The sequence below is a fragment of the Coccinella septempunctata genome, chromosome 3 (assembly GCF_907165205.1).
Source record: "Coccinella septempunctata chromosome 3, icCocSept1.1, whole genome shotgun sequence".
In the NCBI taxonomy this organism is placed as follows: domain Eukaryota; kingdom Metazoa; phylum Arthropoda; class Insecta; order Coleoptera; family Coccinellidae; genus Coccinella; species Coccinella septempunctata.
The window spans coordinates 43,196,957-43,211,070 of NC_058191.1; the positions used below are offsets into that span (position 1 = coordinate 43,196,957).

General features: G+C 36.5%; 5 protein-coding genes across 14 annotated transcripts in view; 2 read left to right on the forward strand and 3 right to left on the reverse strand.

Moving 5' to 3' along the window:
- LOC123310608 (probable phospholipid-transporting ATPase IA) overlaps window positions 1–7,709 on the forward strand; it is a 25,271-nt gene extending 17,562 nt beyond the window's left edge. For 6 of the 10 annotated variants that reach the window (XM_044894171.1, XM_044894175.1, XM_044894173.1 and 3 more), the window contains 6 exons: window positions 244–521; window positions 577–695; window positions 834–968; window positions 1,172–1,273; window positions 4,937–5,019; window positions 6,605–7,709. In XM_044894171.1, coding sequence (XP_044750106.1) covers window positions 244–521; window positions 577–695; window positions 834–968; window positions 1,172–1,273; window positions 4,937–5,019; window positions 6,605–6,702 — 815 coding nt within the window. In that variant the 3' untranslated portion in view covers window positions 6,703–7,709. Of the gene's footprint in view, window positions 1–243; window positions 522–576; window positions 696–833; window positions 969–1,171; window positions 1,274–3,369; window positions 4,037–4,674; window positions 4,707–4,936; window positions 5,020–6,604 lie in introns of those variants that run through there. The other 4 variants (XR_006537383.1, XM_044894177.1, XM_044894178.1 and 1 more) reach the window with 4 other exon arrangements.
- On the reverse strand, window positions 7,699–9,550 carry LOC123310610 (probable tubulin polyglutamylase TTLL1). Its single transcript, XM_044894181.1, has 6 exons — window positions 9,321–9,550; window positions 8,897–9,259; window positions 8,645–8,846; window positions 8,334–8,564; window positions 8,165–8,274; window positions 7,699–7,887 (listed from the first exon to the last, which is right to left on the reverse strand). The coding sequence occupies exons 1-6, from the start codon at window positions 9,491–9,493 to the stop codon at window positions 7,758–7,760; spliced, it is 1,209 nt and encodes a 402-aa protein (XP_044750116.1). The 5' UTR covers window positions 9,494–9,550; the 3' UTR covers window positions 7,699–7,757.
- Window positions 9,551–9,714: 164 nt separating this feature from the next.
- LOC123309006 (probable 39S ribosomal protein L23, mitochondrial) lies at window positions 9,715–10,463 on the reverse strand. Its single transcript, XM_044891843.1, has 3 exons — window positions 10,318–10,463; window positions 9,980–10,259; window positions 9,715–9,922 (listed from the first exon to the last, which is right to left on the reverse strand). The coding sequence occupies exons 1-3, from the start codon at window positions 10,329–10,331 to the stop codon at window positions 9,767–9,769; spliced, it is 450 nt and encodes a 149-aa protein (XP_044747778.1). The 5' UTR covers window positions 10,332–10,463; the 3' UTR covers window positions 9,715–9,766.
- Window positions 10,464–10,492: 29 nt separating this feature from the next.
- On the forward strand, window positions 10,493–12,229 carry LOC123309003 (something about silencing protein 10). Its single transcript, XM_044891841.1, has 8 exons — window positions 10,493–10,683; window positions 10,736–11,020; window positions 11,077–11,179; window positions 11,231–11,348; window positions 11,405–11,573; window positions 11,630–11,819; window positions 11,877–12,013; window positions 12,070–12,229. The coding sequence occupies exons 1-8, from the start codon at window positions 10,582–10,584 to the stop codon at window positions 12,160–12,162; spliced, it is 1,197 nt and encodes a 398-aa protein (XP_044747776.1). The 5' UTR covers window positions 10,493–10,581; the 3' UTR covers window positions 12,163–12,229.
- On the reverse strand, window positions 12,216–14,013 carry LOC123309002 (probable ATP-dependent RNA helicase DDX28). Its single transcript, XM_044891840.1, has 2 exons — window positions 12,490–14,013; window positions 12,216–12,353 (listed from the first exon to the last, which is right to left on the reverse strand). The coding sequence occupies exons 1-2, from the start codon at window positions 13,828–13,830 to the stop codon at window positions 12,255–12,257; spliced, it is 1,440 nt and encodes a 479-aa protein (XP_044747775.1). The 5' UTR covers window positions 13,831–14,013; the 3' UTR covers window positions 12,216–12,254.
- Between the last annotated feature and the right edge of the window lie 101 nt (window positions 14,014–14,114).

Sequence of the window (14,114 nt, forward strand, 5' to 3'; positions counted from 1 at the left end):
GCGGATCTATTCGAGACTTTTATTCGCTACCCCAAGGGTTAACGCTCCATGACTGATAGCGAAGAAAAGGTCTATTTTGAGCGTAACTACGGAATTTCACTGACGACGGGCGGTATCTCTCATTCTCTACCCCAAGGGCTTACGCACCATGACTGGTTTAAGAAACATCTTCAAAATCTCATCACGCGGTGTATCTACCGACAAGGTAGTTTTTTTTTTCTGAAGATTTCGTTCATTTTCTAGGTATGTACAACGTGTTATTCACCGCCTTGCCCCCCTTAGCGATGGGCCTGTTCGACAAGCCGTGCAACGACGACAAGATGCTGCTGTACCCCAAACTGTACAGGCCGTCGCAAATGGGGCAACTGTTCAACGTGAGGGTGTTTTGGGTGTGGGTGTGTAACGGTCTGGCCCATTCCGCCATTCTGTTCTGGGTGACGCTCTTCATATGCAGCCAGGACATCTTATGGATGAGCGGGAAGGACGGCGGTTATCTCGTGTTCGGAAACTTTGTATACACAGTGAGTTCTATCTTGGTTTACCGCGATGCATCTTATAAACTTTGATCGTTTTCAGTTTGTGATAATAACGGTATGTCTGAAAGCCAGTCTCGTCATAAATGCTTGGACGTGGTTGACTCACGCCGCCATCTGGGGCTCCATAGTCTTATGGTTCACGTTCATAATTGTTTATAGGTGAGTCTTATGCAAAATTTGTTTCTTCCAGGTGGTTTGAAAGAAGGTTATCTTCGAGTATCTGTCATTTCTTATGACATGAATTAACTCCGACAATCACATTCCTAACCTCCAAACCTTAAAACGTTCACTTTTCAGTCAATTCTGGCCGATCATACCCGTGGGTAGCGTGATGACTGGCATGTATTTAATGATGTTTTCAAGCGCCACGTTTTGGTTGGCCCTTTTCCTAGTTCCAACAGCGACCATGTTGCCAGATTTCCTGGTGAAAATGTAAGTATCACAGAGCGATGAATGTCATTCCGAATTCGTTTTCCTCCGACCCTTTCCAGGCACGTGGTAACCTGTCGTAATCTCCAGAAATATCCCAGACTGTTCCTACCTGTCATGAGCGAGACCCATTCCTACATCCTGAGTAAATGATCTGACCGTGAAATTTTTGGCGTCCTTATTAATTTTCGATATTTAACTTTCAGCGTCGGGAACACCATTTACAAGTCCTTCACTGACAAGGTCAGAGAGACGGATCTACGACATACTGAACATTCCGCATTCAGCCGAACTGATCCAAAGGGATCGTAAGTAGTTTTTGTATTCGCTATTGCCCGAATTTGTTTCGAAATGTGTCTCTGGCATCGTTCCTCCTGATAGTCGATTTATAGCGAATGCGCTGAATTTGGAAAATTGGCTTTATCTTTTAGTCCTTCGAGTGGGAATTTTCCTCGATTTGGGTTATGACCGCAAATGCAAATTTAAACTCAATTGTTGTGATATTTATTCATGAATTTTTAAAATTCGCTGTCCAAATTGACATTTCAGATGAGGGGATTTAGTTTCTCGTGCACAAGCTGGCAACAGCGCCGAATAGAGTTCGCCGAAATTTCTCGAAATTTGAAACTTGAAGCTTCAATTTACTCTTCTTGATACCTCAATACGACCACTTTTCACTGAGATACAGCATTTTGAAAAATCGCTGAATTTTTTCCATTAGCGTAGATACGAACTGGTACTAAGACAGAGAAGATTTATTCCTGAATGAGATGGAACTTGAGGCGATTGAACTCTTAAAGTCTTTCAGGCACTCACAACTGTCAAAAAATTAGGTTATGTTGATTTTCGAGAAGCCATCTTCGTTTATCTTATCAACGCAACCAGTCATCTGTGGCCGACGTTGCCAAATTGTGAAACAGGAATTTTAAATCCCTATATTTATTTTCCCATTGAGTTTTTCACGAGCATTAATGATAACGACATGTAGATAAAAATTTTCGCTATAAGTTGGCCCCGAGTTGAAAGGAAAAACTACCATAGACATATTTCGCTGCATCATGTATTTCGTTTGGTGTCGGCGAGTCGTTTTTTTTTAATGGAAGGTAAAAAGAAGCCTTTCATGGAGTTCGGCGAGTAAGTATGGTGGTTTCCACGTCGTTCATTTTGTAAATTTTAGAATCGTTGCTGTCATTTTGTACACCCTATACTTAGCTGTCGGACTCTGTATTTCCTTCAATTGTTTGACTCGCTCGTTACATCGAATTCGAAATTACATGATGATTCTACCCGGCATGGTTTGATTCAGGTCCTACCTACCAGGTCCTCCATGATAAATCATGCAGTAGTTTTTCTTGTTCGGAATGCCCAAAATAGAGATCACAAAGTTTGTATCCATAAAAGAATTCACCCTTTACGTGCACGAGGGTAATCTGAAAATATATCAAATCTGGACGAAACAGTAGATTTAGACCGAAATCATGGTCAGCTTCTGCTCTTTTTCGGTGGAACGTTCCCCATTTAGTTGTCCCGGCGATGACAAATTGACTAGTTCAATTCAGATCGTAACACAACATATTCATATCGGCGGATGCTGTGCATCTGAATTGATTCTTATTGTAGTAGAATTGCTGTTTTTCTTAATCGATATTTTCAGATTACATCGTTAATTTTTCGAATTCAGGTTTGAAAATCTCAATTTAAGAGTTTGTGATCTCTTTGCATCCAATGTTCCTTTCAAATTCTTTTGTTTCCTTTCTCCTCAACTATCTGTTTCATGTTGCATGAGCTTCCTGCTTAACCGAAGACAATAATTCGAAATATAAAAATAAAAAAGAGTATAACGTAATCTGGAACAATTCGGCTCAATAATTAATCAGAAGCGTTCTTAACAGATATGCTTGTCGGATATATTCAATATTTCCCTGCCTGCTATGCTTTATTGTTCTGTAATTTATATGGATCAAAAAATTATTGATGGTCAAGCATTTTATTATCGTTACGAAACGTTTGCTAATATTTCTTTTTAAATTAACGATTGAATTTTCATCCGAATTTTCTCCTGCTTACGTTCTGTTATCGATAACTATTTATGCTTCTATTTTTAGGACTATTGTTCGATTTGCTTATTTACGATATTTGACTGTTATTATTTGACCGTAACCTCACAAACCGATTCAGTGAACACCTTCGAAGTGAAAAGACGAAAAACTTGACGCATATCTCATAACAATTCCCTGGTGATGGTTCACAGCAGTGTGTTGAAAGCATGCTTTAGTGTTTGTGCAGACCTTAGAGATGTGTTTAGACGGTTTTGGTTTTGACATTTTGTGCTAGTTAGATATGGGAGTGGTGTTCTCTCTAACAATCATACAAGATCTGCAATCCATATTATATTTTCTAACAGTACTGTTATCGGACTACGTTGGCAAAACGCTATAACACCGAGCTAACAAAGCATGCATGGCAAAAGGGAGGCAAGAACCTAAGTGGATCTTCATTTGGGATGTTGGTTTCTCCTTCTTTCGTGTCCTTCTGAGGACTAAAAAAGTGATATTTTTGTAAAATCCAGTTGTTAATTGTTATATATTTGCTACTGGAGGAGGCACGATGCAGTCCTACATTTCCGAGATAAAATTTTGCAATGAACTATTCATTTCTAAACAAACCATCTATTCAGTTTAGTTTTAGTATTGAGTTCCTTAAATTTCGAAGACACGACAAAATCTATTGGCTTTAATCAATTATTTCTATGAAGTTCAGAGAGCTTTTAGTGATTCTTTGAAAGGTAAGAGGCATTATGCCTCCCCCTAAGTAAAACTTGATAGATTTACACTATGGGGTGATGATGATATCGGAATTTCAACTTAGCTTTTGGTACCATTTCTGCATTTTTTTCAAACCATTTCCTTGTGGTGTAGATCTAAAAGTGTATATAGTGATATTTTATTCTTCTATAAGTAGAGCAATATCAAAATTTTCCAATTTCTGATGTACATATCGAACTCAAAGTCTTCTAAAGCGATTCCACATGTATTTTGTAATATAATAATAATATTGTTCATCTCATTCTATATTTTTTTTCTTTTAAAAATATTCATTCTCCATTCAATTACTTCACATTCATTTCTTCCTTTTCATTGTTCGTACGATAAAGTCTACATCAAATCATTTGTAAATTATTTGATGTAGGTTTTATTTTCGTAACATCATCTTTCTTCTGGTTTGAGTAGAGTAATAATTTTGTAAATAATTTTTCGCGTACCCAAAGGTAATGTTGCTGATAATAGTCATCTAATTCTTGATATATGGTTAGGTTTCATGATGATTTTGTATAATACCATACTGTTCAACGGTTCAACCGTGATTATATTAGTTCTTAACCACCATTAAGTGTAATTTTAAATTCATGCGTTCCTTCGTTCGTTCCTACACTGCATGAGTTTGGTTCGTGTCTTTCTGATGTTAAGCTCAAACTATTTAACAAAAACCTTTACTGATCGCCTATGGCTAGTTAAGACACGAACCAAGTTCGCCTGCAGAGATGGGCGCAAACAATTTATGAGTGCTTCATCAGCCCTTGTCCGCGGGATCTCTAATTGTAACGTCTAAAAAAAAAACAATTTCACATTTTATTATGTCTTCTGTCAGCGCGAAAGCCTAATCCGCGAATGTGTTTATGTTTGTATTAATGTGTTGTTTGTTTTGCAAGAACAATGCATGCGTTGGAGCGAATTGCAACATGTAAGTATACGTTGTTAAATCAGTTTCGAGAGCATCTTGAGCGAATCTCCCGTTCTTAAATATAATTTATGTATAGTTAGTAGTGCTTCCAATGTCCGAGTCTCGCATGGCAGTGTCTCACATTTGCACCTCTTTGATCGTGTTTAAAACAAAAAAAGGTCTTCCCGATTGTGTTAATATATGAACAAGCTGTACATAGGCTAGAAAGAGAGAGATAGTGATGTTTACAGACTTACGGAGACCGCCCGTCTGTTGAGGAACGTGCTGACCAGGAAGTCGGTTAGATCGGACAATATCGACCTGGAACTGAGCCGTGAGTATGGGTTATTAACATTGGTTCGAGACCTTAGTATGCCATGTTGAAATTCGCGACTCCGATATTTTTTTTGACCCGTACGTGTAAGGGAGAGCGTCCACCAAAGTAGCGTAGCACTGACATGTCACATACGTGACAAAGGCGACGCAAAATCATATCTGAAACTGCACTCAGATGTGCAGATATCTGAAAATTGTGAATCGCTTTTGTCATGTATGTGCCATGTCATTTGCTACGCTACTTTGGTGGGCGCTCCCACTAAGAGCTAGTTTGGAACGCGTGAGTTGCAGATGGCACTACGTCAAATCCATTCGCCAAAAATCAAAATTACTTGCGGATCGAGACTGTGCCATCTAAAACAAAAAACAGCACTAACAGGTGGTGTCGACTAAATATTTCGAACAATTCTTTATCGATACACATTCGAATGGACATTTTGATTGTTAGCTGCGTTGATAAGTGTCAACTATTACCAAAATATGCTCCAGGAATTCAGGTTCTATGCGAAAGGGAAGTTTCACTCAAAGATGCTATCGAGTTTTGGCTTGAACTACTAACTTACCTCATTACACTAACAAATGGAGAAAGACAGAGTTTTCATTGGGTAGACTACTCTGTTATTTTTTAATTATCCATAAAAATGCGAATGTTGCAAACAGATAAACAATAATTCTTGCTAATATGGTCAGTATTAGTTTCTTATTATCATCAAAATCAGCGTGAGAGTTATCATAGCAGTCAGTTATGTTTTAAAAATCGTGGATTCACGAGAATGACTCAGTCGCCGCTCTGGTACGGTGCTGTATCATAGTGACGACAGCGGACGAAAAGTGTTTGAGGACGAAAAATACTTTCCTTCAAAACTAGTCAACTTTTCGATCGGAAATTACTAGGTAAACTGTCGTTTTTTGTTCAGGTCGACCAAAAATGTCATTTCTTCGCAGTGAATTATATTTGCTGATATTATATTGTTTATCGTTGTTCTAATTTTATTTTTTTTTAATGTTTCAACATTCTGCAATGACGATAAGAAACGTGGCATACTAAGATCGAGAATGAAGTCGAAGATAACAAAGGAACATTATCACATAGCTTAGTGCTTAAGCACACGATGGCACCTGTTAGAAAAATGAACACTGCACGCTTGGGGCAGTGAAAGCTAAAAAAGAACCACGCATAAGGCTGTCTCATGTATCAACTAAATCGCTTAGAAAATGTTCATAGAACAATCGCAATGAAATATTAATAAAATTTCGAAAAACCAATAAAGAAATTGAATTAAAACAAAATGTATCATTCCCTCTAATTATTTATTCCAACAAATATGTACACTATAGTAAAAATGAATGTTAAGTAGGTGGAATACCCATTATATTATCGATATTTCTGTATCAATAAACTTTAGAACATTCTTCATTGGTCTTTTAAAGGATGGGCAAAATTTCACTTAATCTCAATCTGTACCTACTTTTCTCAACCTAACATTTAAAAATTTCACGATTTCTCTGTATCTTTTCGAATTAACGAAGGATAGAGTTTAAGATCTTCGAAACCGAAATAATCGTTGATTTCCTGTTGCCAGATGGTTTCGCTTTTTCTCAAGAAGAAGGTGGTGCTGTATCCCAAGCAGAAGTTATCAGAGCTTACAACACAACAACGCCCAAACCAGAAGAAACCTAAAAGTCTTATGAAATGTTCGAGTTGAACAAAGAAATAATTTCAGTTTCGTCATTGATATATTTACAATTCAATTTCGTATTTTAATATGAATTTTTTTAGCTTATTCTATAAGGAAAAAGTGTTGAATAAGAATGTGATCGATAGGTTTTTTATTAAGTGTAACGAATATAGGAGGAATCGTTCTTGATTTATCAGTCGTAAGTCATATTTAGGATGAGAAATTTTTGTTATTTCTCTTTTACTTTGCGAATTACTATATTGAATGAAATGATTGGTTATATAGATATGTCTCACTCTTTCCTTAATTATGAGGAAGGTTTAATTAGAGAATTAACCGTATTTGGGATTTGAAATAAAACTATATTATTGAATGTTATCAATGAAGAAATATCGAGTTAATTTTTTGGATATTGAGTGGTACAATATATATAGTTTCATGTGATAAATATTCGAAATATTCTGAAAGGTTACTTTCGGTGTGGTTAAACGAGGTTCAAATTATATCTATATTAAATCCTTGATTCTATTCTGATACAGAATATCCTCTTGAAACGACAGAGAGGTTTCGTGACGTAGCTTGAAACAAAATTGAAATAAAAATGATAAACTTCTCACATCTCGAAAAATCATCTAGAAGTCACTATAGTCGATCAGTACAGATAAATCCGCTGTTGTACTTAACATTCGGCATTATTCATTTTCAACTTGTAGAACTTAATTTTCCTATCCTGTGATCATATATTATATAAAAGTTGTGTGTCAAATGTTTATATATATTGAAGACAAAATATTAAACACTTGAATTTGACTAATTGTTGATGTGCCTTTTTCGGGTAACTTATTGTATTCAGTTCACACAGTCGTTCATACATTTTGACAACCATCTTCAATCTTGATATAGTATGTAGTTGTGTGTTTACATGTCTACGGTTTTATTGTTTCAAATCTATTTTTTTAAGAGGGCATTTTGTAACTTGTGATTAAGAAAAATAGATCTTTAAGCTTCGTATTGTATTTTTTATTGAGACGTTCAATTTCCTTCCTTAACAATGCAGTTATTTCCATTTGTAGTTATTCCTCGCCAGGTAATGACTGTCGCCCTCTTGTAAATTTATCAGATCTTCATCGATGAGGAGTTCGAAATCGCCGAGGGCTTCTTCCGTTGGAACTTTGTTCCATCTCACGCTGAAAATAATTTTTGACTGTTGCGTTTTTTTAATTTAGTGTACGAGCAATTATACAGGGTGAGTCTTGAGGTCAAAAGAAACACTTTAATGGCTCGGTGTGAAAGATACAGGCTGTTGAAAAATTATAAATGTTGTGTGATGTCTGCGGTGGGTCAGGTAAGCGGTGTAATTGATGTGACATTGCAGTCGTTCGTATATTTGTATACCGCTTCAGCTCAAAGATGGATGGTTACCTTATCTCCCCACATAAGATGAAAAGACGGATATTTACTCACTCTGGCATTCCCGATGGCGGTGTTACCAGCGAAAATATGTTATTCAGCAATTTATGTTTCAAGATTCGGTCGTTTGCGGTGGTTGAAGTCAATGAGGGTGAAGCGTTCACCTAAAAAAAGGCGAAAATATGCACTCAACGTAAACATTCGTCTTATGATCTATAGGTACTTCTATAAGCCACGGTTTCAACTTATTATCGATGATGATGTCGTATCCATAACACTCGAAACAGTGTCGATCTGTAGCGATAACGGGGGCGACAGCTTTCAACGAATGAATAATCAACCAACTGATTTGATCGAAGAGGGTTTCCGTGACTTCTTTACCTCTCGTACTCTCCAAATGTAAACGGAGGTTTTGAACGCTCAGTTTTCCACCGTGCAGAGAATTATACTCGCCCTGGAAATACATTTCTCTCCCACTTAGATCAACTGTGAAAAATTCACAAAACGCAAAAGGTTGTGATGTATACTCCTTACCCCATGTTTTTGCACAGATACGTTGGTTAAATGAACATACATGTTATCCAATTCCGCAACACTCGAGTCGTATTTCACAGTACAAAACCTGCAGAACCCCAGTCGAAATTGGTAAGCTTTCAGCGGCCTGAACGATGTTACTAGCACGTAAAGACGCAGATCGAATTTTTTTCCACCTATCAGCAGAGGGTTGTCGATGTACCTGAAAAACGATCAGCTCGAAATATTCCCAGTTGAAGCTGATGGGCTTACTTCGAGATAACATAGCTCTCCTTCGTTAAATGCTGTTGGAAAGGTGTTTTAGCCTCTCTGGACCACTTCTTCAACTTCGAAAGCTTATTGATGAGGAAAATGCCGGAGCCTTGGGATCTTCCACAGGGCTTCATTATCCAGGTACTCTGGGGCGTTTTCCTATATTCTTCGACGAACATGTTGTAGTCCGCGGGAAGCACGAAAGTTATCGGAATGAAGTCCAGATGGAGGTACTTCGCCGAATCTCCCCTTTCCGCTAGAAGACTACCTTCTTTCTCCAATTCTCTTCGATATCGTTTTATATTTTTCACCAGGAGATCTTTGCGGGAGAGTTCGTAGTGATTTGGGAAGTGATTGATGATTCTGGAATCATTTTTTTTTTCGAATTTGGGAAAAATTGAATAACGATTAATCTTCTACGTACTGATTATCATTCATGCGGTAACCGCTATCCACGCTGAAGAGACTGCGGCATGTTTGTGTCCCAGCCCAATAAATATTCCACTCGTCATCAGGACCAACTTGAATCCAACCCCTTTTTTCACAGTTTGCCACCACCACACTTTTATCTAAATCTGTACAAAAGGTGACACGCATTTTTAATTTGCAGATTCATTCCATTTCGGTGAATTTATAGATCAAACTAAAATTGGTTTCCTTGGAAACAACATGCAAGTTTGAATGGTTGTCAATATTCAATCATAGACTTTTTTCTCGAGTTAACAAAATTAACAGTTGTCAGAAATTACTTAATTTCCATCTTTCAAGTGTTATGATATGGAAAGAAACAGAGCATGAAGGCGTTAATAAAACAAAAATTTAAACAATAAATTTTAATCGGCTTCTTTCTAAAAATAACTACAAGGAACATTAAATAGTGAACCATCCAGGCATATTTTTCCTTTCCTTATTTTTCTCGAGGTATTCCTTATATCCTGCTTGCATTTCTTCCATAGTCTTTTGTTCATTCACATCTTTCTCTTTTTCTGGGTACAGTACTGGAAATTCGAACTTTTCCGACTTGTGCTTCAAATGAGAACAAAATCATTTACAACGAATTTCCAACACTCTAATTGGTCTTACCAATGTAACATAAGCGTATTTTGTATCATCATCCTTTACTATGTATCCTTTCCCTGGGTCTCTCCTCGTTTTACCTGAAGCGATTCGTGTACTAATGTGAACTGTCTTAATTTGGTATATCTTTTCTAGATAATTTTTTATATCAGTAGAGGACATTTCCATCGAACAAGCGAACTGAACAACATTGGGGGGTTGCTGATGGGTTGGTTTTACCAGCTTCATCCAAAAATTTGGAAGAAAAATTCTCAATTGGGGACCTCCCCTTTGATAAATTGGGTACCTGAAATTCAATAAGACGTTATATTTTTCGCTGTTCCATTTGCTTTTGTGTTTATTACCATCTAGTAGACATATCTTAATTTTATTTATTTATTTTAATAATAAAAGTTGGTCTCCAAAACATATAACCTCAATTGACTTCAAACCATAGAGAAAATTTCAATGCTCACCATTTAGACGAAAATAAGATGTTTCACCAAACTCTGTGTAATTTTCATCGCATGTCCAAATGTCATCCATTTCTTAACCTAAAATTTTTGAAACGGAATGTATGGAAGGCCTGTTTTGTTTTCAATATTGAATATCAAATTAAAATTAAGAAAATGAGTGATTATTCGGATTCAGATAGTGACTATAACGAGAACGAAAAATTACTGTTGAATAAATACAGACAAAGACAGCATGAATCAGATGAAGAAAATGAGGTAAGTTTCACTAAAAGCCATAAAAACGTGTATTGAATTACCTTATTTGAAGGAGGCAGTTTTCAACGTTGCCTCAGATGATGGAGATGATAGTGACGATTATGAAGATGTTTTGGCGGACAGCGATATAGAGGGGCAAGAGGAAGATGATGATTTGCCCGATGAGAAAGCTTGGGGGAGAAATAAAAAGGCATTTTATTCTACAGACTATGTAGACCCCAGGTCTGAGAAAGAAAAGGTTCTAGAGTTCGCAGAACTTGAGGAAGAAGCTGGTAAAAAGTTAGAAGGTGAAATATATGATCAACTGGGTATTTTTACGTCAGATTTCTCCGAACAGGTAAAAGATATTCCTTCCTCAATTGTTCTTGAGATTATTGTGTTATAACATTGCAGGTTGAGAATGAGGAGGAAGAAGAGGACGATGAAACGGAAAAAGAATCACAACTTGTTCAAGCGGAGGAGGACATATCAACTAATCTCATCGATGATTTCGAAGGTAAGTTCACTTTTAATTCAAGATTCAAATATAACACAATCTCTTTCAAAGATTACACAGGTATATATGAGAATTTCCTGAAGCCAATCGATGCCATGATTAAAAGTGATAAAATCTCAAATTCTTCATTGATAGAGTTTGTCCAGTGTTTTTCGGATCTTATTTTGAAGTGAGTATAAGAAATGATATCTTTTTGAAACCAATTACAAATGATTTTATTTCCAGTTACAGCACAAATATATCAATGTACTTTTTACTGAAGGCTGAAAATACTCTGATCAAAAATCATCCTATCCTGAAAAGACTACAACAGTATCAGGAAGCTATTGGAAAACTGCAAACAGTATTTGAAGAATACTGGAAAAGCAAAATAGAGGAATACTTGAATGTGAAGGTTTGTGTTAGCTTTTAAGGTCGATAAACTGTCATGTCTAATAATTTTTGTTATAGGAATCTCCAGACAAAAAAACTGTTAAACCGAAGAAGCTTAAGATACTTCAAAATCCAGTTGTAGAAAAACCTTCGAAAAAAAGGAAATTTGGGGACGCTCCAATTGAAAAAATAGTGGAAATTACTAAAAAAATGAAAATGGAAGAGGAAAGCACTAAAGAAGAAGTGCAAGAAGATGGTCAAGTAGATGGTGAGTTATTTGGTGATTTCACTTGATAGTTCTTTGTTTTCAACATTAATTTTTTAGAATTGGTGAAGCGTCCCATCACATATCAAATGGCCAAGAATAAGGGTCTTACACCTCATAGGAAAAAGGAACAGAGAAATCCAAGAGTTAAGCACAGGAATAAATACAAGAAAGCTAAGATCCGCAGGAAGGGAGCTGTGAGTTGATTAATAATTATCAGTTTAACTTTACGCTCATTGAAAATTTTTTTTAGGTACGTGAAGTGAGGAACGAGAGCAGCAGATATGGTGGGGAAATGAGTGGAATCAATGCTCATGTTCTTAAAGGTATCAAACTGAGAGTTTAGTCTGTATATATATATGTATAAATTGTTATTATTATAAATATAGAATTAAAATAATTTTGGCTAAGTTTACTTTATTTTTTACAATTTGAAACTTATACAACATCTCTGTTCTTCCTGAAAAATTTCCTCTGTATCACATTTGTTATGTTTCCGTCTACATTGGTGAGAGCCTGTCCCCTTCTTAGTGCAAGCTGGAAAAATGTGCATTGATGGAGTCGGATAATACTAAAGTGTATTTTTAACGTAATACATTTGGTAATATTGATTATAATAATGAATCCTTATTGATTATAATATAATTTACGCATTCTAATGGGTACAACTTACCTCGATTTGCTGTACAAGCTCGATTTCTTGCCCACCGCATAAGAGGTTAGTAACTTTACAATTTCGTGGACTGCCGATCCGTCCTACTCGACCAATTCTGTGCAAATAATCGGCAGCATACAGTGGAAATTCGTAATTCACAACGTGTCTTATTTGTACAGTATCTAAGCCCCTCGAGCCCACATCCGTAGCCGAGAGTATGCGCGTCCTGCCCTCCACAAAGTCGCTCCATTGTTGAATCCGTATGGCGTAATTCATGTCCCCATTGATATTCGAACACATTTCACCGTTCTCCCTCAAGAACATGGCCACCCAGTTGCAGGTGTCGTTTCGATTAGTGAATATCAAAAGTGGATCTTTATTCGCTTTGGCTATTTGAAGTAAGTGACTGACTTTGCCACTCCTCGGTATCCTCAAGAACTTTTGCGATACATGGAGTAAAGGTCGGTGAATTTCCGGTGAGATAACCTCCACTAAATTTGGTTCAATTGGTTTTAAGCTATCAGGTAAATATTTCGGTAAAGTTGCTGATACTAAGATAATTCTTGACTGTGACACTTTTCTAAGGATACCGCTTACTCTCTCATCAAAACTGTCGTCTGTTAAGGTATCAGCCTCGTCTAAAACTGTATGTTGAACATTTTGCAATTTGTAAATTCCCACAGTTGATAATTTTCCAATAGCACCTGGTGTTGCAACCATCACATCGATTTTTTCAAATTCTGGGTTCATCATGTATTTTTTTGTTCTACCTCCAGTTAGAATCTTAACTTTCAAATCTAAGGGCTTGGATAGGATTTTAGCCATCTCCCCAACTTGATAAGCCAGTTCCCTATTTGGCACCAGTATGAGTACCCGAGGAGAATTCAAAGCTTCAGTACTATCTTTCATAGTGGATATCGTTTGTAATAATGGGAGTAAATAACATATAGTTTTTCCACATCCAGTTTCTGCCCCGATTAAAACATGATTACCTTGAAACAATTCAGGCATAGCTTCAGCTTGAAATTTAGTTGCATACTTGATACCCTCTGCTTCCAAGGTTTTTACTAATTCCGGCATAATATTGCATTCACTGAATGGTATATTAGGCCTCTTATGTTCATCTACATCTTCGATTGGATTGATCATGAAATAATCTCCTTTAGATTTAGGATGGTTCCATCCTTTCGAAGCAAGCGGTACAGGTTCTACATTGCTGTATCTCGTATCTAAATAATGGTTTAGCTTCGAATTTTTACAGGTTATCAAACAGTGCCTGTCTTTTTTCTCATATAACTGTTTTTTAAAATGTGTAGCACCGGTTCTGAAAAATCTGTGAAATATTTTTATAGGCTGCATTGTCAAGTGTATTCAGTAGTCTTAATCATGTAACACTAATATCTTGATGGGAGGTTTATATCATTTGAAGCATTCAATCAAATTGTTTTCATATTATTTATGTTAAAGCAAGGGATTTTAAATTTATTTGACAACATAACCTAACATTAAGTTATAATTTCTATGGACAAAGTACAAACTCGTAGAGGTTATTATCAGGGATGTCACAATGAGAATCGATGTATCAAAATAAATCGACGTTCGATAACGTCTCTAATGACCATAGACAAAGGCTTCTTTCTTTA